Source organism: Catharus ustulatus, chromosome 11 (genome assembly GCF_009819885.2).
Source record: "Catharus ustulatus isolate bCatUst1 chromosome 11, bCatUst1.pri.v2, whole genome shotgun sequence".
NCBI classification, from domain to species: Eukaryota; Metazoa; Chordata; class Aves; order Passeriformes; family Turdidae; genus Catharus; species Catharus ustulatus.
The window spans coordinates 15,192,992-15,218,674 of NC_046231.1; the positions used below are offsets into that span (position 1 = coordinate 15,192,992).

At 50.1% G+C, this 25,683-nt stretch overlaps 2 protein-coding genes across 2 annotated transcripts; both read right to left on the minus strand.

Annotated features, from left to right (window-relative positions):
- Positions 1–2,700: 2,700 nt before the first annotated feature.
- Positions 2,701–9,928, minus strand: LOC117001452 (cholesteryl ester transfer protein). The gene is made up of 16 exons (XM_033069810.1): positions 9,626–9,928; positions 8,361–8,475; positions 7,520–7,654; positions 6,969–7,039; positions 6,523–6,610; positions 6,353–6,422; positions 6,025–6,085; positions 5,338–5,429; positions 4,941–5,120; positions 4,515–4,565; positions 4,019–4,186; positions 3,597–3,664; positions 3,434–3,476; positions 3,278–3,347; positions 2,960–3,045; positions 2,701–2,865 (listed from the first exon to the last, which is right to left on the minus strand). The coding sequence occupies exons 1-16, from the start codon at positions 9,774–9,776 to the stop codon at positions 2,791–2,793; spliced, it is 1,524 nt and encodes a 507-aa protein (XP_032925701.1). The 5' UTR covers positions 9,777–9,928; the 3' UTR covers positions 2,701–2,790.
- Positions 9,929–15,611: 5,683 nt separating this feature from the next.
- On the minus strand, positions 15,612–22,466 carry HERPUD1 (homocysteine inducible ER protein with ubiquitin like domain 1). The gene is made up of 8 exons (XM_033070156.2): positions 22,309–22,466; positions 20,995–21,072; positions 20,839–20,913; positions 19,711–19,832; positions 19,118–19,240; positions 18,142–18,489; positions 17,194–17,299; positions 15,612–16,638 (listed from the first exon to the last, which is right to left on the minus strand). The coding sequence occupies exons 1-8, from the start codon at positions 22,438–22,440 to the stop codon at positions 16,471–16,473; spliced, it is 1,152 nt and encodes a 383-aa protein (XP_032926047.1). The 5' UTR covers positions 22,441–22,466; the 3' UTR covers positions 15,612–16,470.
- Positions 22,467–25,683: the final 3,217 nt, after the last annotated feature.

The window sequence follows — 25,683 nt, forward strand, 5'->3', positions numbered from 1 at the left end:
GACGAGGTTTAAATGATAATGTAGCAGATGTGAATAATTAGGGAAGAGATCCCATGTCTAGGCAGAGCTGTGTATCAGAGATCTCCAGATCTGATCGGATGGGCTGCAACAAACAATGAAATGCTATTGATATTTCTCTGAAGGGCAAGGAAATACATTGGAAAACCAGAAGGAGCCTGAAGCCGAGTCCTAAAAAAGGCAAGATGGCACACTGTGCTGTCCCATAATTCACTCATCAGAGAAAAAAACCACCCGGACCGAGCATCCCCCGTGTGTCTGGACAGAAGGACGGACTCGGGCTGTCCTGCCTTGGGCAGGGTGCGGCGAGTGAGGGGACAACTGAGAGGGGATGGAGGGGTGACAGTGACACCTCCGCCCCACCTTGCCACCTCCTGGGCCAGCTCTGTGCCTGGCAGCACAAATCACCTGTTCCCCTAAAGTTTGGCCTCAAACACCTGGGAGGTGTTTCCAGCCTTCACGATTCCCTTCTCTATCCCGGCTATTCGCATAAGGGGAGCACAGAGCCAGCCCTCCAGCCCCCAAACCCTCTCGGGGCTCCCAGCAGGACCTCGCTCCGTCCCTCCCCGGGTGCCCAGCGCGATGTCCCGGCCCGGCCCCGCTCACCCGGCCCGGCTCGGCCCCGCTCGGCCCCGCTCCGCCCGCCCGGGACAGCGGCAGCGCCGAAAGCGAAAGCGGCGGAGCTGTGCCGGGAAAGCACGTGGGGCTGAGCCGGGCGGGCGGTCCCCGGGATGGGCACGGGCAGCTCGGGGCCCGGGGAGGTGCCACTGGGTTTGGGAAAGATCCCCGACATCACCGAATCACGGCTGTGCTCAGCGCTGGGGCTGCATCCGCAGCCTGGGACAGCGCCGGGGATGGTGGGTTCAGCTCTGCCCTGCGCAGCCTGTCCCGCTCCTGCTGAGCTCATTTTCACTAATATCCAACCTAACTGGCCCTGATGTAATTTAAGGCAGTTTGTTCTTGTTCTGTCACTTGGTACCTGGGAGAACAGACAGAGCCGCGCCTGGCTCCACCCTCCTGTCAGAGAATTGTTCTCCTTTTAGAGAATTGTTCAGTGTCCCTGAGCCTCTTCTCCTCCAGGCTGAATCCTCCCCCTTCCATCAGCTGTTCCTTATCCAGCTTCTGCTCCAGATCCTTCCCAGCTCCTCTACCCTCCTTGCTCCCGGTCCAGTCCCCACTGCACATCCCCCAGTGGGGCAGGGCACCTCCATGGCAGAAACAAAGGTGTTTTTTCACTTTTATCAACGCTCACCACTTTGGGGATGTCATTTAAGACAACCAGAGGGCTGTGGCTTGATGGAAGCCAGGTCCCCGTGGTCCTCAGCAGACATTGCCATGCAGGGAGTGATCACCTGAGCGCTGGTGGCTTTAGAGGAGGAGGGAACATGGAAAGCCCTTAAACAGCTGGCACTGAAACAGCTGGCACTGAAACTGCTGGCAGAGGCAGTGATGGGAACAGGGTGAGAAGGGAGGTAGATAACTGCCCACTGCACCAGGGCTCCTCCCAGGCCCCAGTGTCACACCACACATCACACCGTCCGTAGCCCTTGGCTCCTGCTGTCCCATGGCCACCCCTGTGTCTGACCTTCCTTGGCTGACTCTGAGGCCACTCCAGCCTCCTCTCCCCCCAGCCAGGACCACTGAAAGGATGTTCATGCCAGGACCACTGAAGGGATGCTCATCCCAGCCCCCAATGGAAAAAGGAAGGGCCTCTGGTGCAGTGGGGGAGAGAGAAGCAGGTCAGAGTGACTTGGCTTATATCCATGGCAATGCAGAGGGAGCAACCACCATGCCCAAGGAGCTCGGGAAATTGAGCCCATGCTGCTACCAGCCCTTCCTGGGACTGAGTTTAATGTTTGTGTACTGCTCTGCGCTGGAGGAGAACATCATCTCTTCCTTGGTTAATGTGATCACCATTACAGGTGCTGGATTTGTCACCCAAGACCTCCACCAAGTGAAAAAAATAAAACAAAACCAAAATAAAGCAACAGCATGAACTGGTACAGGAAAATAACTGAGCCACTTGAGATAAAGTATTGCACTGTAATAGGAAGGAAAAGGGACTTGCTTCTTGACTAGATACTTAAACTTCCTCTTATAATCTCTTTGGTTTCCTTATAATTTTCATTGCTTTTCTCATGTTTGCTATCACTGTCTCAACACGACCTTTATCAATTTGGAGCTCTAAACTGAACCATCAGGGTCTGTAAAGGAATTACCCTGGGCACAAGAGCTCTCTGTTATTGTACTGCACTGCAAATTCACATCCCATTTACTTTTTTCAGCAGTATTCAGGTCTTTTAGCATTACTGGTTCTGAGCTTACTTGGAGTTTGGTAATTTCATTTGACTTGCTGGATTCTGTCAAAATCAGGAGGCTCTTGGCAGAAGTGAAACCCAGGACGAGCATGAAAGGTGCTGTATTTCCAAAATGTAACAACAGAGATGCCAAAAGGTGGCAAAACCCATTTCTGCTGCCTCCTGAGACTGCTAACCCAAAGCCCGTGCACTTCAAGAGCCCAGCTCTGATTCCTAAGAACACAAGCCCATTAAAGATCCTGAAAAAGTATTATGGATTGAGGTGTAGACTTCAAAATCTTTGCAGAAGAGAAGCTCCATGGAAGCACAGTTGCATAGAGCCTAGAATGTCTCTCAGGAAAAAGAAACAAAATTCAATCAAAACTGATTTAAAGCAGCTCATCTTTTAATTAGTTCAGACACAATTTTTCTGGCTGTACACAAGTTCCTGTGCTCCTCTGTGAAGGGATGAGCTCTACAAACTTTTCTCAAGAAAATTAAGAAGCAGGTGACTTGGGAAGCCAAAGTCAAGCTGTGCAATTATGTATCCCTAAAAAGTGGGGAGAGAACAGAAAATATGATATTAGTTCATGCCACAATCCCAAGAGGGTTTTGAGAGCTGGGTAGTTCTGGGCTCTGCTTACCTTTCTGGTGATGATCTCAGGATTTATGATATCAAAGAGATCAAGCCCTTTGCTGTTCATCAGTGAAGTCAGAGTTGATCCAATACCTGTGGAATCAGCAAACCCATCGAGTTACAGGGATGTCCATCCTGGCTTGCTGCTCGTTGGGATCCTCATTCCCCAAGTGTATCCAGCAGAATTTCAAACACTAATGTGATTTTCCCCCCTCCCTTCCCAGTTGTCAGTGTTATTGATGCATTTCTTCAGTACTCAGGTTTAGGAGATCTGATTTTAGACAATTTATGGAGCAGGTTGGCATTTCCCCAAAAGAAAACTCACGTGAAGTTACTTCTGGAATGCCAGCAACCAAGATCATATTCTGCAGGAAGCTTTGTATGGATGGGTCTTCCTAAAACCAGAAAAGTCATACAATAATGCTTTAAAAGACATTGTTTAGCCTCAAATGGCTTAGAGAATACTTGTTGCAGGACTTACCCCACTTGGATCAGCTGTGCATTTAAACACTTTCATCTCTACACTGAAGGGAAGGGGGGAAAAAAGGGGAAGAAAAGTCACTAAATGCTGCAGAGTTCCTCTTTGTGTGCTGCTCTTAAACATGGACCAAAAGAGGCAACTCTCAAGAGAGAACAGCACCAACCTGGAGTCCACAGGCTGCAAAATGAGTTTCTTTTCTGCATAGGTAGCTTGGATAGTGAGGGTGATTTCCTGCAGAGAGAAGAGCAGCAGGGTTCAGGCATGGCCTTATAGCAGGAGCTGCATTTGGATATTTTGGGCTGTTTGCCAGGAGCCAGACTTCAATGTCTTTTTGGTTTTATCTTATTATTGATAGAGAATGACAGCATTTTCCTTTTCTACCCCTCATGCCCACAGCCTTAGTCTCTAGTCACTGTCATCATTCCCAGGCTCAAATGTCTAAGGAACAGATGCGAGTGTTAAAAAAAAAAAACAAAACTGATTTGCCTTCTCCACCTCCCATGGTTTAGCCACCCACCCTTCCCAAAGGGCTCCCTGCACACCAGGAATCCCAAGAATTCACAGCCAGGAGGTGCCAGGACTGACCTTCTCCATGTACAGAGCCACCAGGGGCTCTTCTCCAGCCAGGAGGATGCTGACCTCCACTGCTACCGAGGACCTCACGACTGTCCCCTCAGGCTGAAGGGAAATCTGGGGCTGGCTGAGACTCCACACCTTGGCCACAGAGTCATTGTAGGAGGTGCCCTGAAAAATCTGGTCGAGTAAGGAGTAACAAATGAGTATTCAGGCTTTTTCCATCCCAATTTCACATTAACTTGTCACACAGCTGTGTTCCTTTTGCAGTCCCCAGTTCCTCCTCCTGTTCACACAAGCCCAATAACTCAGACTGTGCCAGCATGGAAGATGGAGAAATTCTCCTTGCAAAGCACAACTGCTTCTCCATCAGCCCCTCTTTTTCTCCATCTGGCCCACCCAAGACTCAGATTATCAAAGGGAAGGACCCAAGTTGTTACAATACAACAGAATCCATTCTAAATTTCCTCATTTGGGATGCAACATTCCGAATAGGACAAAAAGTTACCCTCTGCACTGCCTTCTGCTGTGCTTCTGTGTCTTCCATCTCAAACAGCTCCTTCAAGAAACAAACCAAAAACAGATTGTGGGAAAAACAAAAGACAAGGTTATGAGTGCCCCTGGTGCAGAATGGGCTGAGGACTGTGCCCAGTGCAGGTCATGGCTGAGCTCCCCTTTTTTCCATCTCAGTGACCCCCCAGAAAATCACATCCCTTCACAATTCAGCAGACAAGTTTTCTATCAGCTGCTGTAACCCACCCCCAAGGAATAACACTGCCTGATAAGAAGGCTCCAATTCCAAAATCACATGGAGTTACTGGCTGTAGATTTCATTCTCCTACAGCTCTCACCAAAACACAGTATTTAGTGAATTTTTCACCTTTTCCCCAAAATATGGTGTATGAGGTAAGGAGGGCACCCCTCTGGGAATCACCTGCAGTTTGTCCCCCCTGAGGCTGAGCTCCAGTCGCCCATCCAAGAAAGCTGCAGCAGCCAGGGAGCTGAGGCTGTGCTCGGAAATCCAGAAGTAGAGCATCCGTGACTCTGTCAGCAGTGATGGGGAGAACACCGAGTCACTGAGCACACTGGAGGTGTTATTGTACAGCACAAGGCCCTGCAAAGGAAATCAAGTGTTGGCCACAGCAAGCAGCAGGGAAGCAGGACAAAAAGGCAACACCTGCATTCCATGGCAAGGCAAAGGGCTGGCTGGACACAGCAGGGAGCAGGCTGGCATCAGAGTGCCACAGCCTCACAGGAGCAGCCCCTGCAAGCCCTCCAGAGCACACCATGGCCAGAAAAAACTGGGGTCTGAGCAGCCTGGGTTACTTCACCTTGTGATGGGATTCTATGTAGTTTGCTGTTATGACAGGGTCCGAGGCGAGGGAGATATCGACAATGATGTCCTTGTCTCTGACAAAATTGGCTGCAGGGAGAAACACAAAAACCTCACACCAGACACAGGACCTTAAGCACAGCTTGTGCCACTTGCTTTTACAACTTGGTGCAGGTGGTGACAGATGTTATAAAGGCACACAGGGGTGGGACAAAGGTTCCCATTCCTGTGGATGCCAGCACTGATCCTGCTGCAGCTCACTGACTCTGTTTCTTCATGGGGAAATTGGGATAATTTTCCATTCCACAGTTTTACATTCCACTCCTTTTCCCTGATATTTGGGACTGGGTAAATCTCCAGATGCTGTACAATCTCATCCCTAATACTGCAGTACATGCTTCTGCTCTAGCTAACACTGATCCTGCAGTAACCTGCACAGCTGATCAGCACATACTGAAGGAGAAATTCCTTATGAATTGAAATGTTTCTGAATCTGTGCAATCACCCTAAAAGATCAAACTGATGCAGAAAAGTCCAAACATAACATTACTAAGGTTTATTTTGCTGCTGTCTGAGGGCTTGGGATCCCATATACATTTTTAAAGGATGTGGCTACTGCTCTGCTGGGACTCAAACATTAAAAGCTGCACATAAAAAAGAAAGCAGAAAAAACAAGACTATTTACCTGCTAAATCAAGTACAAAATTTGTCAGCGTCTGAGCAACAGCATTTATTTCCTTGCACACCTACATGAGGAAAAGATGGGGAAAAATTAGGGGAATGAGCAGGATTTTGGTTTGTAGAGCAGAGCTGAGCCCCATTGAGATCTAGGGACTGTTGGTTGAGTCCAGCAGCCTCAGGGTCAGCAACACCTCTCACTTTGCCCAAGCTGCTTTTTTATTGTGGATTCAATTTATTTGTCTTATCTTTCATGAGCACTAACATTACACTGCTACTGTCTTGTGTGGCATGCAAAGCCACAGAGCTTTCCTCAGTGCTCAGGCTGCTCTTACCTCCCTCTTGAGGACCAGCTTCAGAGTGAAGGAGATGAAATCTGTGAAGAGCTGCTTCAGCCAGCCAGGTCTGTGTGAGACAGAGCACAGTCAAGGACCACCTGTGGTCTGCACATTTGGGGACCAGCAGGCGGACAATAAATCTCAATTTTGAAAGGGGTCAGACTCACTGCTTGTCTCCTTGGAGGTGAAGTGTGAGTTTGTGGAAAGCCAGGTAGCAGTCTGAGGCATCAGGAGCCACTTGTTGCTTTTGGCACACTGCATGGGACAAAAGGAAAAAGAATAGCTGATTTATCACTGAGATGAGTGCACTTTGCAGACACTGCAGAGGGCCAGCCAGGACTCCCCACATCTCCCAGAGGAGGTTTCCAAAAGATTCCAGACCCTGCCAGGTCGGGGAAGATGGGGCTAGCTTGCACCTGGATGGTTTCTGCTCAGCTGAGCTGGTCTACCAGACACCCTTCTTCATCTGGGTACCTGCCAGCTGCCCTAGCTCCTGCCAGCAGACACAGCTGTCCCCTCACACAAACCCAAATCTGAACGTGCAACCCACAAACCAGGGTGGGGAGGGAATTAAGTCACACTGCAAAAAGTTTGGGTACTGCAGCATACTTACTCAGATTGATATTTAGCTGGAGGTCAATGGAAGACTCGATTTCAAAATCAACTGAGTGAGAAAGCTGCAAGCTGTAATGGCAGGAGAGAGGACATTCAGGAACCTGTGTCAGGAGCAGCTCCTCCCTGACAGATGTGGATTTAATAACACCTCTCACACCTGTCCTTGCACTGCAATGAGCAAACCCCCAGCACACCACAGCCCCATCTCAGGTACCCTGGCTTTAAATCATTGCAAACTGCTGCCTTAGTGGCACTTAGGAGCATTAACCCCCCTTTTTATCCACTCAGAGTTCACAGAGCAACAAAGCAGAGCCAACTCATATGCTTTGGCCATCTGGTCCTGTCCTGCAAGGTGAGGACAGAAAGGCAAAAAGCAAAATGGGGCTGAGAAGTCCTGCTGGAGTATAAACCCCTGTCTCAGGCAGGAATCAATGCAGCATTGCCAGAGAGGCTGAGGAGCTCAGCCCCCTCCCTTTGTCACAGGCCAGCCCCACGGGCAGCAGCAGGAGCTGGGCTGTGGTGTGAGCAGCCCCAGCCCCAGGTACTTACAACCAGGCCCCAGAATAGCCATAGGTCAGGGTCCCTTTGAACAAGGCTGACACGTTTTTGATGGAGATGTGAATGGCATTGTCCTCCTTGAGCTCCACCTCGCTCCTCTCGATGGACAAATCATTGACCTGGATGCTAGAAACAACAGAAACACAGCTTGTCCCCAGCCCAGAGCTGTTTGCTGTGATGGGGCAGGACAGGTTTATTCCTGAGCAATAGGATCCCTGAGGGATCCAGACTCAGGAGATTTTGCAAATCCAACAAGCACAGTGACAGCGATGCTTTTGCTCAGCCTGGTGCACTGTGCAGTGCTTGGACACAAGGTTGAGGAATGCTTTAAACAGGAAACATGGAACAATGCTGGGTTATTGCAGTGCTCTGTGCAGCTGTGGTCATGGCAGGAAGTGTGATCTGTGAGTACACCACCGAATTTGTGGTCCCAAAATAGAAGTGAGTAACACAGCAAGACCCAGCTTGGTTTGTCATAAAGCACAGCCAAGTGACATCCTGCTGACAGGGGTGGCTCTGGCAGCCCTGGGTGGGTCCCCTCTGCCCCTCAGTGTCACAGGGACACTCTTCCCCATCCCCATTGTCAGAAATGAGCTCCACACCCTGCCTTGCTGGCTGCCCATTCAGTTGGAAAAATAAATAACTCTTAAATAACACATTAGCAGCCTAAACCTTAACATGCAAATGGTCTGGGAGGCTTAGATCCAAAACTGTGCCTGCCCCAGTGCAGACCTTCGCTTCCACCAGGAATTGCTGCCTCAAGGCTCCCTCCAAGGCCAGTTCTGGTGCCCTGTGTCCCCTGTCCCCTCCCCTGGCACAGACACAGACTCACTTGCTCAGCCCATACGCCACCCGGCCGAGGAGCCGCATGGACCTTTCCCCGGTGATGTTTGGGAATTTGGCACTCCTGAAGGCTGCTTGAATGACCTGGGCAGTTTCCTGGTTCACTGTCAGTGGAAGAAAAGGGCAAAGATGTCAAACTGCAATCTCTGCTGGCTGCAAAGTCAGACCTGCACTCTGCATTAAATCACTACAGAAGGCTTTTATCTGAGGGGTTTCCATTAGATTCAGGAAGCACTAGAAGTAATTTCAGAGTAAATTTAAAAATTTGAAATCCCTCACTGTCCCAGCTGATGGCAGCAAGGGACAGCAGCATGTGTGGCTGGACAGCCACCAGTAGGAGCTGTCTCCAGGGAGTCGTGGCCAGCTTTCACACAGCTCAGGAGCAGATTTTGGAAAGGTCAAAACGTGCTCATCCTTACACCACACAAGCTGTTGACTTTACCCCAGTGCTTCGTTGCTGCTTACTTGTATTGCAGTCAGCTCGTGGGTCTACAAAGAAAAAATTCTGAAAAAATTTCCGTGCCCATTTTTCTAAGTTAGCCCCTTACAGCCTCGGGCACATGCTTGTACAGGACTTTTTCCTTCCAGAAATACCCTCTGTTAGTTCAGGAATGCACCTTTCTCTGCATGTACCACTGTGGGATGGGACAGAACAGAGCTGTTCCCACCCTCCACAGAAGAATTAAATTCTTCCCCCACCTGCAGAGCTCCCAAATCCTTGTAAATAAGCCCACAGCAGAAGAGAACCTGTTTCCCCCTTCTGCGTAACACCTCCAACAGACGACATTGCAGTGAAGAAAATCAAACACCCATTTGCTCATCACACCAAGCCCCTGCAAGAACAGCACAAATCCTTGGGCTGAGGAGAGGGGCTGGGGACAATTTTCAAGCTCCTTTACCTGTTCAGGCTTTAACCTGTGCTCCCAGGCAGGGGTTTTCACAAGAGACAGAGAAGCAAGAAGCCCCCTCCCTGGGCTGCTGTGACACCAACCTGTGTCAGAGGGGCAGACACAGCCCCAAGGAGCACACACAGCCCCAAGGAGCACACACAGCCCCAAGGAGCACACACAGCCCCACAAGGAGCACACACAGCCCCAAGGAGCACACACAGCCCCACAAGGAGCACACACAGCCCCAAGGGGCACACACAGTCCCACAAGGAGCACACACAGCCCCACAAGGAGCACACACAGCCCCACAAGGAGCACACACAGCCCCAAGGAGCAGGCACAGCCCCAAGGAGCAGACACTTACACAGCAACGCCGCGGGCTTGGTCATCCTGCACACGATCCCTGTGGCTCTGTAGGGGAAGGGCCCAAACTCACAGGCTGCTGCTGCTGCTGTGTGGACAAGCACCAGCAAGGTGCTGAAGGTCCCCAGCATCATCCTGCCAGCCCAGCACATCCTCAGGCAGAGCAGAGAGCGCTGACAAATCCAAGTGACCCTTGGTGGAGGCAGAGGCTGCTTTCATACCCCCAGCAGAGCCCACCCGAGGCAGGACATGACCTGCTTCCTCCACTTATCAAACTCATCACACGTTTCCTAATCTTCCTATAGTTTCCTTGACACCATTCATGTTGCACACTACCTTCCTCCCTCAGCAGGACTTGGGCTGCAGGGCTCGGTGCTTCTGCCAAGACTGCTTTAACTCAGGACATGTACACACACCAGGGTGGGTGGAAAAGGCTGGAGGGAGATGGAGACTTGAAGAGTCAAGGGAGCAGCCTCACATGCTGGCTCCAGCCACTTCATCATTTTTTCTTCTTGCAGAAATATTCCTTATTTTGTATTGCTGCAGCAATTCCCCAGAAAAGCCCTGTTAGAAAGGTGCCTGCATCATTCACTGCTCCCCCTTCCACTGATTTTATAGACACTGTGGGGAAACTGAGGCACACTCCTGGGAAGGGGATGGTTCCTGCTACCACTGGCAGAACCCACATCTCCCACATCCCTGGAAAGCTCCATGACCACAGCACTGATTGCCTTTTGCTTCTTGTCTGGGTTTGTGACTGATGATTTGCCACCAGAGTTTTTCATGCATCCAGACTCTCAGCTGCTTTTTGGGGAACATCAGAGACCCAAGCTCACACCTGCCCTAAATGCCACTGCCCTCCTGCACCTCTGCTGTGCTGCTGGGGCCCATCCCAACCCCAAAAGAACCTCCAGCATCAAACAGAGTGGGGTTATTTCAGAAGGAGCTCCCTTCTGACAGAAAAGACCGAAGGAGAAGGACAGGTGAGAGCCTGGCAGCGCTGCAGGAGCAGCCCCAATGCCCTGAGCCAGACGAGGTGCCAACCTCCCTCCTGTCCCTGCAGATGCCCCATCCTCCTGGGCAGGGTGAGCACATTCCTGAGCACATTTCCCGCGGGGTCCCCGCTGTCCCCACCCTGCCGTGCTGTTTTCTTCCTGAGCTGAGGAGGTGAACGGCCTCGGGTACCCCCGGGAGGGAGGCACTGCCGGTCACTGACCCAGGGGAGCCGAGCGTCCGCAGCTTCCTCCGGCTCCTCCGTGGACAGGCTGCCTGCTCCAGCTTTATAAACCAGCAGCTGATTGTTGGAAACACAACTGCAAAGGGGAGAAGATAAAGAACTGGACACTGCATGGTTCACTGCATGAATCAAGCAAATGCTATTTTATTGTTCTCTTGTAGCCCTGGTATACAATTTCTCTTCCCCTGCACTCAAGCACACATCATTGGTATAAACCTCTTGCACAAGGCAGACATACAGACTTTTCTGCTTTACATTGGCTTAAGAGTTCCTTGGTATTCACCTTTAGCTGTTTTTGTCTCATCCCTTGTTTCCTTGTTAGACTGCAGCTGTTCTTATCTTTTTTTCAAGGGCAAAGCTACAGGCCTAGCTCAGGCTCATAAAAGCATTCATATCCCTTCTCTGGTTTGTTCACTACATGTCCATTTTTCTCTAAAAACATTCCCATACAGAGACAGCAGGTGCTTGAGCAGCAGAGCTCCCACATGGCATCATCTCAGCTGCCACAGCATCCCAGGCCAGGAGAGCTCTCCCCAGGACAGCTGCACACAGCACGGGCACGTTACAAAAGGATTGGAATTCAAGAGGATTTAACCATCCAACAGCTCTATTTTCTATCCTCTCAGTTCAGGGGATGTGGGCACAGTGGCCAACACCTGCCATAAAGGGAATCCTGCAGGCCACAACCACTTCTTTGCCCAGGGCAGCAATGCACATCAGCATGGAGAAAGGGAAACTGGCATTTTGATACAGGGATATTTGTCACTGGGGTAGATAAATGCTGGAAATCCAAGACCCCAGACCCATTGTGGATCCATGCATTCACAGCTCCCCTGCCCCAGCACTGCTCTGCAGAGCCTGCTGTCAGCTCAGAGAAAAGGAGAACAGGGAACTGCCGGGCATTGACCTCCAGTGGAACAGGAAGGCTGGAGACTTTCTGCCTACAATAGGAAAAGCATGTGGAACACAGAGATGCTGTGAGCATCCTTGTCCTGGAGTAACCAGGCAGAGGCCAGGACAGCAGGGACAGCACAGCCCACCCCCCTCCCAGGGCAAGGTCAGGCTAGGACAAGTCAGGTCAGATTTAAAAGCCTAAGGAAAGGTTAATTTTGGTTAGCAGGAGGCAGGGCAGGCTTGAAACCCCCAAAGAAAAGTTAAAAAGCTGTAAAGGGGATGCTGGAAGATGTTTTGATAAATATTTGCTGTGTAAGGCTTTATCTGAAGGCTGTACATGCACACATGCACTCACCACCTTGCTGTGGACTGCCCTGTAACCAGGCTTGTTTTTCCCCACATTGTCCAGGGCAGAGGTACATCACAGTGCCATTAATCTTTGTGCTGCATTGACTAAAACATTTGGTGTTACCCTGCAGATGCTTCCTGAGAGAGCCTTCCAGGTGCTCTGGCTGCCCCTGTCAGCAGGATGGGCTCCAGCAGCACTGCCAGCACTCACACAGCCCTGGGATGGCAGCAGGGTCAGCCCAAGGACCCTGCTCCCTTCTGTCCTAGGGGGTTATAAAACTGAGACAAGTAATATTCAAATAAGATTTATTTAAACACTAGTTAAATCAATTAAAGCTATGCGATATTTGAATACAGATTTGTGATGCTAAATGAAATTGGTGTTACCCGAGTTACTCTCAAAATTTTAGAAAGCAGGAGTAACCTGGAATCCACCATCCCATGATAAAGTGAGGGCTCTCAACCTCAAGGAGTCTCCTTGGGTGATGTCCTGACCCCAGGGGTGTGCTCTCCCATTGCAACTCCAAATTCTCCTGAACTCAATTTCTTCTCTTCTGTACCGGTATCATCCAAAACAACCTCTAAAGAGTAGAAATAAGCAGGCACACACAGATGGCCCTAAGTCAGCCCAGGCTTTTCACAGCTGAGGGTGCCCAGGACAGCTGGGCTGGAGCTGAAGTGCAGCAGCTGCATTTCTGTGGCACTGACCCTGCACTGGCAAATCCAGATTGAAAGAGCAGAAAATACAACTTTCAGTGCTACTGTAAGAAACTGGGGACATTCTTCTGCAGCACAGGCCACTGAACAGACACAAGGCATGACCCCAGAAGCAACATTTCCCAGGATTTGTGCAACCCTCCCAGGCAGGCAGCTGAGCATGAACTGACCTCTCACTGCAGGCTTGTGAGGGGCTGTCACACCAGAACTGGGTCACCCCCATGATATCACTCCAAATGAAATTCACACCACATTGAACACCAGCAGGCACTTCAAGAGCTATCCATGTGCAGCAGAAGGGTTGGAGGGAGGAGATGAAGATGCAGGTGGCAGGTTTGGTAACACAGTGGGGAGTAGCTGGGATGGCCTCTGAGCAGACTCAGTTTGTGTGCACTGCTCTGCAAACCCCAGCAGCTAGAAATGGACCACAGGACAAAGAGCAGGGGGAGGTTTAACACTTGTACAGCTGTTGGGATGTCCCTGGCTGCTGAGAACAGGGACAACAGGCAAGTCAGTGCATAAATGAAACAGCTCTTAAGAGAAAAGGGGAAACCACACACAAACAAACATCACCAGCACATCTGCTCAGCAGCAACATCTTTCTCATGAGATTTAAGTTCCAGGAGCTGAGGACAGGGCCCTATCCATCCTCAAACAGGACTTGAGTGGTTCCCAAGCAAGCAGCCTGTTAGGAGCTCCCACAACAAGAACAAAGGTGCCTGAGAAAAACAGATTGGACATTTTTTCCAAACTCATTTCTCAGTGGGGACAGACAACTGCTCTCAACGAGGAGCAGCTGCCAGAGTGCCTCAGGGGACAGAGCAGCAGAGGAACTGGCTTTATCCTGCTGCTCACTTTGCCACCCTGTGGAGCTTCAGAGGACTCTCACTGCCACAGCCTGCCTGCTCTCAGGAGCCCCACACAAACAGCTTAACAGGTCGGCTGCTGCAGCTCTCAAGCATGCAGAGGAGCTGAACCAGCAGCAGAATCGGAGCTTGAAGTGTGAGCCAAAGCAAACCCAGGCTCCTAAACCCACAAACCTCAAGGCACCTTCTGGTCTCTCAGCTTCTGTCCCAGCAGAAGGAACAGTCTTTGCTCTGGAAGATTCAAATCTCCTGTTTGCCTTATTTAACCTGGATTCCCTCATTTTCAAGGCATCCAGGCTGTGTCCCTTTCCTTGCCCTCCCTCCTCACACACCTCACTGTTTACACTGACATCCCTCCAAGCTGAGCTGCCTCAGTCATCTCTGCTTGCTCCCAGGGTCTCAGGGATCCTGTGGCAGGGTTGGGGCACCCCAGACTCCCAACTCCACAGAACACCAGGCTGGCTCAGTCACAGGTGCTGGAGCCCTCAGCCAGGCACTGTTCCCTCACATCCCAGTGCTCCATTGGCAGCTGCCTCTGCAGGATTACACAGGATTTACTTCCACATTGTGTGTCCCCTGCTCCCCTCCACCCCAATGGCAGAGGTTATGCATTTCACAGAACCATCAAGGAAATGTTCTCTAAGGCCCAGGACTCTCACTGTATCTCTGCAGTGGAATTAGCTACACTTCATTTGTTTCTCAGCTAGTTTTAAACCCACCTGCCTGCTCCTGGGAACAGCAAAAGCTGCAAGACAACAGATGTTTTGCTGTCTGATAAATTTTCAGATTAGAGATTTCACAAGTAATCCAGCACTATGTACTCATCTTAGCCATACCAAACCAGTTTATTTCTGGCTGCCAGGAACAGCTCTCCCCTGCTAAAAAAAGCACAGGCACAGCTCAGTGGATGAAGGCACTTTGCCAAGACACCTGAGTGAAGGTTTGCTACACCCTGAGGGAGAAAAATCCACAATCCACAAAGCAGCCTTGATGTGGAACGTGCCCAGTGCAGCAGCTCGAGGTGCAGCTGCCATGGGAGCTGTGTCCAGGGTGGGGGAATAGCTGTCACCTGGCACCCACCCTGTGCCTGCCACAGGGACACACACTGGGAGGGTGTAAAAGCCTGGGGATGCAATTCCAGACCATGAGCAAGGCAAGAAAGAGTGGGCACATCCTCCAGGAACATCCTCAAAGGCTTATACAGGATAGATCTGGGTAACAAAACTTCCTCTCAAATTATTTCATTTCAAATACTTAAAAATTATTTTACCACTGTCCTACCCCTCCTCCAAGTCTCTAGCAAACTGAAGATATGGTAGAAAAACAAGCCTGGAAAATAACTTGCTCAGATCAAAAACAGCACCAGGATTAAGCGGCTTCCACAGGTAACACCAACAAACCATGCCCAACATTAGTCTGACCTGACATGGCAAGACCAAGCATTACCTGCTACAGCTGCTTGTCCCAGCTGATGCTGGCCCTGCCAACACTCCTCAAACTGTCCTGCCAAGGGCAGGCAGCAGAGGAAGAGTGACAATTCCTGGAGTGGCAGCTGTTCCTGGACAGCACATTCCAAGCCAAATTCAATCCTAAACCAGGACAGTGTGTTGCAATCCACCATGAGTCTCAGGCAGGCTTCAAGGAGCCCGACTTTGCAAATACCTACAGAATTACTCATTTCAAGATGTCCATGGCCTTTCTGTTACCAGCTTTCCATAAGCAAACAAACCCCAAGCTAATCAAGGCACTTGATCTGCTGGAGGCTGCTGAAGAACACAGCTGGGCCAGGAACTGAGTTAAGATCCTTTTCCCCTCATATCCCAACTCCCTCATCACAACTTTTCAATAAAAGCCAGGCAAGAAAACACCCTGTGCTTTGCACAGGCAGCCTTCTGATTGCTGTAGAGAATATATACAAATGGGGATATAAATGCCTGCAAATTTTATTGCAATAACAGCCCTTAACCATATCAGAAATTAAAGGGAACACAATGAAGTAATACAAGAGGAGTTGCACTGGAGTGAGAATGCAAAGTTGAATACAGGAATTAGACTGCTTTAACTTTGCATCCAAAAGCAGTGTGAATTTACATTCTGCTTAAGTTTTTACAAAATATATTTAGACCTGAACACACTTACTCTTCCCCCATGATCTGGCAGCAGGGCAAAGGGGAAGAAGGAAGGGCAGGGGGAACTACATCTTGAACTATCTGAATTCAGTAACATGAAATTTAGTCTGCAGCTCCACTGAGGTAACTTCTTATCCACATCACGATCTTTCAGTCCTCCACTTTGTCCAACAAAAAGATTGCGCAATACATTCTTCATAGGGAAATATTTACAAAGAGAAATTAAAATATTGTTGAAGCAATTTAACAACAGATTTTTCCTAAAAATCTGCTAATGCATATCTAGCAATTTTTTGTTTGAGATCCTACACTCAGTGTAATTAAAATAGCATTTGAAACATTCCAACAGGAATCACATTGCACAGAAGCAGCAATTTGCTTCCCTAATATTTTTGCACACCCACTCAGAGCTTGTGCCTTAAGTGCACAAGTCCACAATGCCAAGCCTCTACACAGGTTCCTAATAAATGCTATGGAACAAAGTTCTTTGGAATGAGGACAAGCATCTCAGTCTCTGGGCTCTAATGATGTAAGGCTTCTTGCAGCTTTATTTGCTTGGAAAGCCAGAGAAGTGCCATCCCTCTCCATGCCTGGAGCTGGTATCCAATTCTCTCAGGTGTCCACTGCAGTTTCAGACAGGCAGATTGGTGACAGATCAGTTGCGGGTCAGTCCAGGCCCTTCTGGAAGGAGGGATGCAAAGAAAGTCTTGAAAAAAACCCACACCGTGCTCATGAGGGAAGGGTTGGCCTGCTGCAGTTCTTGGAAAGCCTGTTCCTCATCAGGAGGTGTCTCAGACTCATCTGTTCTGTCTCCATTTTCCCCCTGCCAAAATAAAGGATATTTGGTAAAGGAGAATTTCAGAAATGGATTTGAAAAAAAAAAAATCAGGCATCAAACTGTTTTTGTTGCCAAAATGTCATTGTTTGAATATTAATTTTTTCAAGTAGCCCCAGATACAAAGCCTAAAACCCAAGCTGCACACTGGTTAACTCACACTGGTGTCCAGAAACACTGATCAGAACAGACATCAAACACCAGATCAGGTCAATTATGTATTTACAGCTAATTAACTTTCATTGACATCAGAACTGTCAGTTTGAAATGAAAGACTCAAACTGCTTATATTCCCAAATCCTACATAGATGCAGCCTGAACCCTGCCCTCAATTCCAGCCTGTGACAGACCACTTCTCATTATAACTTCCTAAAGGACAGAAGTAGCTGAAAGAACATTCATCCTGAAATATTTTAGTATGGAAGACTCAGGTGGCAATTTTTCTCCTATGATAGTGTCTGACAGAAGTTTAAAAATTTTTTTCTATTAAATCAAAAGCAAAATATCAGTGTTTCATGGTTTAAAAACATAACAAGGAAATACCTGAAAGTTATTGTTCTGGTCCTGGTTTAGAGCAGCTTGAGGAGGAACATTGCCTGGGAAGGGCTGAGCTGGTCTTCGTCTAAATGGGAACCATCCAGCATGGTGCCTGGGGAAGGCAACAGATTCATTAATTAATTAATGCTGTTTCAACATTACTCATCCTGTTGCACAACATTTGACTGCTCAGAGCTGCTGGCAACCCTCAACAGTAACATTCAAGGACTTTCAGTGGAACAATTAACCTTCAGCTCTTCAAGTCTACACAGAATTTGGAAAAGTTGCTCCACTTTTAACTCCTAGACCTACAATTCAGACACCTACATCACTTGTTCCACAGGTGATCAAAGAATTTTGGAGGAAGATTATATCAGATAAGACACCCTGAGTACAGCAGCTGAGGGTCCATTATAATCTGTGTTTTCACCCTAATTATATTCCCCCACCCTGAGAAGTTCAAAGGCAGTTCAGGACACTCTGTTCAGTTCAGACTGGTCTGCTCTCCAGAGGGGCAACACAGCAGAAAACTGCATGGATGCCAAAACTGAAACAGCCAAGTGTGAGACCCTTTTCCCAGACCTGAACCACTTATTTCCCAACAAGAAGGTGCAATTTTCTACACTGAACCTATAGGTCTGTCTGCTCTGTGCTGCTGAGTTGTTGAGCTTTACAACAGGGGCTACTTTGGCTTCAAGCAGTTTCCTGAAATAGAAAGCCACACTAGAAACTGCAGAACCCCAGTGAGATCAGCCACATCATTCACTTGATCCAGACATAGGCTTAATTATCTTTTTCCCTAAATGTTGAGTTACACAGAATATAGAGGAGCAGTTTGCTCTTTCCAGGTTCAAGAGACCTATGAAGCTCAACAGGAAGAGGCTGAGCACAGCACAGAACTCAGTACTTCAGTGAAACCCTTCTGAAGAGGAAGTATTAACACCACACACTTACAGATACATGAGAACAGTGCCACCCATGACGAGGAGGAGTCTGCTGATACTGGAGTAGAAATAGACCATGTTGACAAAAACATATAACAGTGTTGCTGAGTAGAGCCAGTCCAACCAGTCTCGGTTGCCACCCTCCTCATCTTCCTCCATGAGAGGTCCCCCTTGGGCATTCATCCTCAAGTTCTGATCAGCCACTGCATTAACCTGAGCAGCAACATTCTGGTTTCCAGGCTGGTTTTGGGCAGGAAATGGGTCTGGGAGAGGAGCTGGAGGTGTCACTGGTGCCACTGGTATCTCCTGAGAGTGCCGTGCGTGGGATGGGTCAGCAGACGCAGCAGTAGAAGCCAAGCTGGAACCAGAGAACAAAGTACAAATGAGGCTTTGTTCAAACCCTATCACACTTCCCACAGCTCCTGATGTGTGAATATCTGTCCACCTTTAACCATACTCACGTCACATGCAAGTACAAAGCATCAAGTTTAGAGGCTACAGAAACATTTAAATCAAGTTTTAGTCCTACACATAACAACCATAAAGTGATTTCAACAAATCAAACCAGGCACCCTCCCCTTTATCAACAGTAATGTCAATATTTCACAAAAACAATTTAGAGCAACCTGCAGATAGTCTAAAAGCCTTCTGCAAATTTCAGCTTGACCTGTCACAGATGTGTGATGCAATGCTGTGTGCACTTTGAGCAGTCAAAAAAAGCAAAGACTCATCAGCAGGATCAGATTTACTCCAGAGACACCTGCCCTCCCAATCAAGAGTCAGACAGGCAATGGGCAAGATTCAGAACCACTGGCCTGAACAGCAACAGAGCAGCACAGTCAGGGGTACATTCCCACAACACTCAGCACAAGTCACAAGGAAAAAGTCTCCAAGCACCATCGAAAGAGGAAGAATTGCCACGAGTGCTCAAATTTCTAGAATTGCACTTTCTACTTCCTACAGGCAGCTCAGAATAGAACACTTACTATTGCATGTAATACTGTCTTGCATAGATCTGCTGGAACCAGGACATCTGAAGCATGCTGTAGGTTGTGTAAGCAGAGAAGCCAGGAGCCACACTCTGGAAGGGATGCTGACTTGTCTCCAGCCTTGGTCAAAATTTAAACACATTCATTAGCAAACACTGGACTAACAGCAAGAACAATTTATTATAGAACAATGCAAATAGCTTCTGCCAATTTGTGTACCCAAATACAAAATTAATTCTTCCTTCTAGACACCTCTACCCACATGAACAAAGGAAATATTTTCTTCCTAATAATCAGAGCAGTGCATTTTCCTTTAGATGCCACATCCTTGGAAGTGTTCAAGGCTAGGTTGGACAGACCAACCTGATCTAGTGGAAGGTGTCCCTCATGGCAGAGGGCTGGACTAGACAGCCTTTAAAGGTCCCTTCCAATTCAAACTACTGCATGTCCACCAAAGGTTTTATATAAAGCCTTGCTGTATTTGGCCATGTTCTACAGACTTATGACAGTACATGTGGCATAAGGAGCTGGAATTCAACACAAATATACCATCCTAAAAATCTTAAAGATGTACATAAAATTGTATTTACCCATTGCTGGCTTCTGCTGAAGAGTGGACACCTGAAGAGTTCCTCAATGTTCCACCATTTGAGGAAGACACATCTGATTCCTGCCTGGCTTCTGAGGGTAACTTGGGCTGATCAGCTTTAACCTGCAGGCAGCAGTGCAGCCAGTGAGGTTTACTCAGGACACCACACACCCTTTATGCAAAAAGGCTGACCCCATAAAGTACAGCCCTGTTTTAAGGCCTACTCCTGCACAGCACCTCTCAGTGCTGCCCCTGCTCCTGGGCACCACATCACAAATACCTCTATCAGTATTTTAAAGCTCATGGAGCCAAATTCCTGGGATGCAAAACTGATTTGATGCTACTCTTCCCTTTCACAAGACCTATACTATATTTGTTACTTACACAGATTCAGTGTCCATCTGGTTATAAAAATACAAAAGACACTTTGGCTTTGTACTGCTTGCACAAACTGCTGTACATGGAGTTCAAGAGCTGTCCTATGGTGATTCATCTAACAACCAGCCAAAGCTGGCTCACATCTAACAACCACTAGGCATGTGTAGGGTTAACTCACAGTGCCTTTAATGGACAACAGGAACACATCTCTAGAAACCTTTCCTCAGCCACTTGACAGAAAAAATGTGTTTTGGCTATTTGTACTTGAGACCAGCCCCTAGAGCTCAAGCACTAGGGCTGAGCCTGCAGAGAGGAAGCCAAAGATGAGTCATTAATGGGAGCAGTTGAAGTGTCTGCAGTTCTCAGCCTCCTTCCCTCCCCACACAGCCCAGAACCACTTCCCTCTGCTTCTCTCCTGACCACAAGCTCCAGCTCTCAAATGTGCCTGGGACATAGCAAGTCACAGTCTATTTAATAAAACTGAATCCACCAGAAAGCATTTCTCTCCTGAGCAGTACATCACATCACAAATAGATCTTTCTTAAGATATGTCATGAGAATCTTTACTCATGAATTGCAATTGTTTTTCTACTCAGCTTAATCCAAATTCTTACATTCCCAAATGATCACAGATACTGCTGTTGCACTAATAGGGAAAACCTGCAGTAACAGGGAACTTTAAATTGTTCATCCAACATGTCTTGTTTTCAGTTACAAGCCCAAGATTCAGAGTTAACTTAAGTCTAATTACCTCTGATTTGGTTTCTTGCATATTGGCAGGAGTCTTGAAGTTGTATACCAAATGAAGAGCATGCAGCTCCCCATGCTGAAATATAAGGGAAGAGTTGTTAAAACAATCCCTTCTCTGGATGTATTTCAGCACATCACAAAAGGTAATTTTTTATACCTTTGGCAACAATTCTCCCAGGCAGTGGTGATCAAGCAGCAGCTTCCCAGAATAAATCAGCTTTTGGTTCTCTTCAGGCTTTGAAGAAAGAAAACAAAGAATAGGATTACTTGCTCTGCCAAGCATTAACCAACACAGCTGGTGGAGAGAGGCAGGGAGCTTGGAGCATCCCACATACTAAGGTGCAGAGGGAATTGTTCACATCTAAATTCAGCTGAAGTTACAAGAACTGAATGCCCAAGTGGGATATTATCAAGATGCAAACCTGCATAAGAATCCAAAGTCCCTTGGGCAGAGAACTCAGTTACATGCTCTATCGTTTACAGTCTCAACAAAAACATTTGTGTTTCTTAAAAACAGAAGTTTGGAGTTCCATGTGATCCGATCAGCACCCCAGGTGGTGCCAAGTAAATCTGTTGCACCCCATCCAAGGGGAGCCAGCAGCTCCTCATCGGGAGCTGTCCCACAGCAGCTGTGGAAGCACATGGAGCCTGTTTGGGTAACCACCACACCCCAGGGAAAGAATGACAAAAGCATGGGAATCTTCCCAGGAAACTAGTGACAGGAGGAGGGGAAACAGCCTTAAGTTTGCAGGGCAGTCTCCAGCTGGATATTGTGAAAAATTTATCCACTGAAGGAATGGGTAAGCATTGAAGTGGGTTACCCTGGGAAATGGAGTCGCTAGCCCTGAAACAGTTAAAAAATGGAGTATAGACATGACATTTCATAGCGTGGCATTTGGTCGAAGGTTGAACTTGATGAACCCGGAGGTCGTTTCCAAGTTTACTGAGTCTATGAAGGCCACACTCCCTCCGGCAGGAGCAGGAGGACACGGAGCACAGCTGCTCTCGTGTCAGCCCCCGTGCTCTGCGGCCCGGGGGGAACCACACTGGTGCACCGAGCCCACAGCCCCGCCGCACACACACAGCGCTGTGCCCGCCGTGCAACGGGAACGCCCCAAGGCCCGGGCAGGGCCCGCTCCGCCCGGCCGGGCGCGGTGCCGGCCGCTCTCCCCGCTGCCAGCCGCTCTGACGTGCCCGCACACCTGCAGGACGCGCCGTCCCGGCAGGCCGCTTAATGATTAACCGGGCCGCAAACCCGGCCCGAAATAGCCCAAGCGCGGCTGACGCAACCGGGACCCGGACACTCCACGGGGCAGGCACCGCTCCCGGAGCCCCCCGAGAGCCCCACGGCAGCGGCCGCCGCTGCTCCGCGGGGACACGGCCCCCATCACCCATCCACCAACCCACCCGGCGGGGCTGCGCGCAGGGACCCGCCCGGAGGGGCTGCGGGAAGCGGGGATCGCGCACTCACCGGCGCGTCGGGCAGCAGCCGGCGCAGCTCGGTCTTGAGCCGGTGCACGGTCCAGGCAGGCTCGGCACTGAGGCGGAGGTCGCGGTGCCGCTGCGCGGGGCTCCGGACCAGCAGCGACAGCGGAGCCTCCATGGCGAGCGCGAGGAGAGCGGCGATTGCAAAACCTCCCCGGGGAGGCCTTTATAGGGGCCCGCCCCGCCGCAGGGCCGCGGTGGCCGCGGCTGATTGGCCGCGATCGGGGCAGGGGCGGGGGCTGCCACGTGGGCCAATGGGACGGAGCCCCGCGTGCGGCACCCGTGAGGGAGCGGAGGCGCTGATTGGGCGGTGCCGGGTGAGGGGCGGGGCCATGCGGTCACCACGGTGACCGTGACCCGCCCCGCCCGGGCCCTGAGGGGCGGAGGCCATGGCCGGGCTGGGACCGCTCCCTCCATCCCTCCGTCCGCCCCACCACCTCCGGCACTAACGCAGCTCTTAGGGATCCCTTGTTCGCCTTCCCTCTCCCCTCCGCCCGCTGTGTGGAGCCCTGTGCGTGCTGCATCCAGGTGACACATTCCCCTTTTCCCCCATGGTTATTCTCCCCGACCTGTGTAGCTACCTCAGCAGGGTTGCTGCGGGCTTTGTGGGTACAGGACAGACCGTACTTCTGGGTGGAGCCAAAACAAGTGCGCAGATATGCTGGGAAAAGTTAATAATTAATTATATTTTTACCAGCATAAAAAATAAAGAGCCATAAAAATGTGAACCAGCAGTTTCTGAGTGCTCCTCCTCATGCCCATTCCTGTGAGATGCGATCCAGCGCTGGGAAGGCCGGTGGTAATGATCCTGATACACCAGGAGGGGGTTTTCGCGTCCTTCAAAACAGAACTGTAGGAACGTGAGACGTCGGGTTTATCTCAGCACCAGGAATTTACTCTGCGTGTTTCAGGAGCTGCTCAGTATTCCTTGGCAGCCAGACCTGTTGCCCAAAGGCACGGATGAGTCTGCAGCCAAGACTGGATTTTGTAACTGGTAAAACACACTCTGCCATGGGGATGCATCACCCCGCGGCTCCCCGGGGAAGAGCCGAGCCGAGGGACAGCGCTGCCGGGGGAGCCGACAAAACAAAACCACGAGAAATGAGCTGAGCCTGGGTCTGCTCGGGTGAACCTGGCAGCTGCCAGGGTACGTCCTTGCGAAGGTGGAGAATTCCATCGGAGCCCATTCCTCTCTCCCATGTGCATCCCACAGCGAGCACTGTGCTGCACTCCTGCCTGCTCTGTCCTTGCTGAACCTGGGAGGGCTCAATGCCCAAGTGGGCTTTGCCTCCCCAGCCTCTGCTCTGTGTCCCACCAACCCAAGGAGACAGTGCCAGAGCTATTTGCTGTTCTTGCTCCATCAGCACAGATCATGATCCTCATCCCTCAGCTCCCACTGGCAGTGGGGAAACACAAACACACTGTCCAGGGCCACCCTTGCTGTTGTCAAAGTCAAGGTGACTTGGCTGCTCGCTTGGTTGCAGCCTTTGCTCAGAGCACCAAGACAGTTCCGTGGGTGGCAGGGACAGGGTAAGGCCGTGCAGGTGTTGGAGTGAAACCAAGATCTTGGACGCTGTGTTTTTTCTGGGACTCCCTGTGCTGTTGCTGGCCTGTGGACCAGCTGTGCAGCTGTAGCCATAGCACTGATCCTGCCTCGAGCTCAGACTCCTGTGCTTCTCCTTCATCACAGACAAGAGGGGCAGAACTCAACTGAGCTCTCTGCTCATTCCTTCTCTGAGACCTTGCTGGGAAAAATACCTGCTCACTGAACAAACTTACCTGAATCCAGCACTGACCTGGCTTGGAGGAGCAGGGGCTGGAGGAGCAACCTTCTGAGGCACCTGAGTGCTAAACCTCCTCCACGTCTGAGGGTGCTGGATTCCCCAGGCCCTCACTGCCCTCACCCACAGCAGCCAAGAACTGTTGGTTCTGGACTCAGTGGACACATCTGGACATCGGGTAGCACATGCTCCAGTTCCAGAGGCTGATTCAGAGCTCCTGGGACTGAGGTAAAACAAACGCTTGCCCTGATACTGTCTGCTTAGCTCAGCTCTCTCTGTGGCAGCAGATAAGGAGCCACAGCACAAGAAGGTGTGACCAGCACATCACCCCACTGTCCTGCTGAACAATTAACTCCAAGCTACCAAAATTGGAGATGAAGGGCTGCATCTCCTTTTGTCGCCTGTGTAAATATTAACCACGGTGTAAATCAGGATTATCTCTCTGACCTCAACACAATCACTCTGTTTAAAAAACATCCCCAGAACTGGAGGGGGTGCTGAGTGGGGTGTTGCTGATGAGTTTACAGCTCTGTTTGTGGTCAAGCTGGTTTTCATGGTGTGGCAATCACTTGGCACAGCAGGAACAGCCGGAGGAGAATTTGCCAGCACATGAGATGCCCCACGGTCTCACAGCCTGGCGTGCTCCTTTGCTCATCCAGACACAGTGACAGAGGGGACAAGAGGGGATAAGCCTGCCAGGTGCCACAGACCAGCTAACGCAGGCCTGGTGCTGTGGGAATGCCAGCGTGTGATGCAATTTTGTCCAAAGGTTGCTCCCTGAGCCAGGATAGAGCAAGGATCAAAGGGCAGCAGAATCCAAGCCAAGCTGATTCTCCAGGCTTGGTTCAATACCTTTATTCTGTCAGAAATACTGTGCTCATTAGGTGTCTGGCTTTAAAAACTGTTTCATGGTGCTGCTGTCATGGTCCCTTTGGCTCCAAAATTCCTCAGAGTCCGTGAACAAGAGTTTGGTGTTGTTCAGGTGCTGGCGCTGGTGACCCTGGTGCTGGCAGGAGGGAGCTCACAGTGTGCTCTGGTGTCACTGGCAGAGCTGCACTGCTGCAGGGTCTGCAGGGAAGGGCTTCTCTGGCTGTCCCTGAGTGTTTGTGTGCCTGAGCAGAGCCAGTTCTGCCACAGACACATCCCATGGGCATGGCCTGTGGACACAGCCTGGCAGCACCAAGGAGATGTGCTCTGGCTGCAGATCCTGGCAGCCTGGTGCTGGGATGGGCACGGCGAGGCTTTGCTGCACACCCGGTGAACTTGGTCAGTCTCCCTCCACTCGCTCAGCTGTTCCACTGCTCAGTAAAACAAATCACCCCCAAAACAATGAACCTCACCTGGCCCACACTGCTCTGGGGCAGCACGAAACTTCCCTGCCAGACCAGGGAGAAAAACCAGAACGGACGGGTAACCAGGAGGTGGGGAACGAGGGGCACAGCTGGAGAACATCCCCTGCTGCCAGGGTTGCCTCTGCCAAAGGCCCCAAAGCGGTGGCAGGGGAAGCCCCCGGCCAGCATGGAGAAACGCCGGGATATTCCCGGGCGCGGCCGAGGCTTCCACCGGTGACATTGGCGGGG

Excerpts from the sequence above, each read along its gene's own strand:
- HERPUD1 (XM_033070156.2), bottom strand. The coding sequence starts at position 22,440 with ATGGAGGCTCCGCTGTCGCTGCTGGTCCGGAGCCCCGCGCAGCGGCAC. Across the intron at positions 19,833-20,838 it reads TGCAAGAAACCAAATCAGAG|GTTAAAGCTGATCAGCCCAA; the intron begins GTAATTAGACTT and ends TGCTGCCTGCAG. Across the intron at positions 16,639-17,193 it reads ACCAGAACAATAACTTTCAG|GGGGAAAATGGAGACAGAAC; the intron begins GTATTTCCTTGT and ends TTATTTTGGCAG.
- LOC117001452 (XM_033069810.1), bottom strand. The coding sequence starts at position 9,776 with ATGTGCTGGGCTGGCAGGATGATGCTGGGGACCTTCAGCACCTTGCTG. Across the intron at positions 6,611-6,968 it reads CCAGCTAAATATCAATCTGA|TGTGCCAAAAGCAACAAGTG; the intron begins GTAAGTATGCTG and ends TGTCCCATGCAG. Across the intron at positions 6,086-6,352 it reads AGCTGGTCCTCAAGAGGGAG|GTGTGCAAGGAAATAAATGC; the intron begins GTAAGAGCAGCC and ends TTCCTCATGTAG.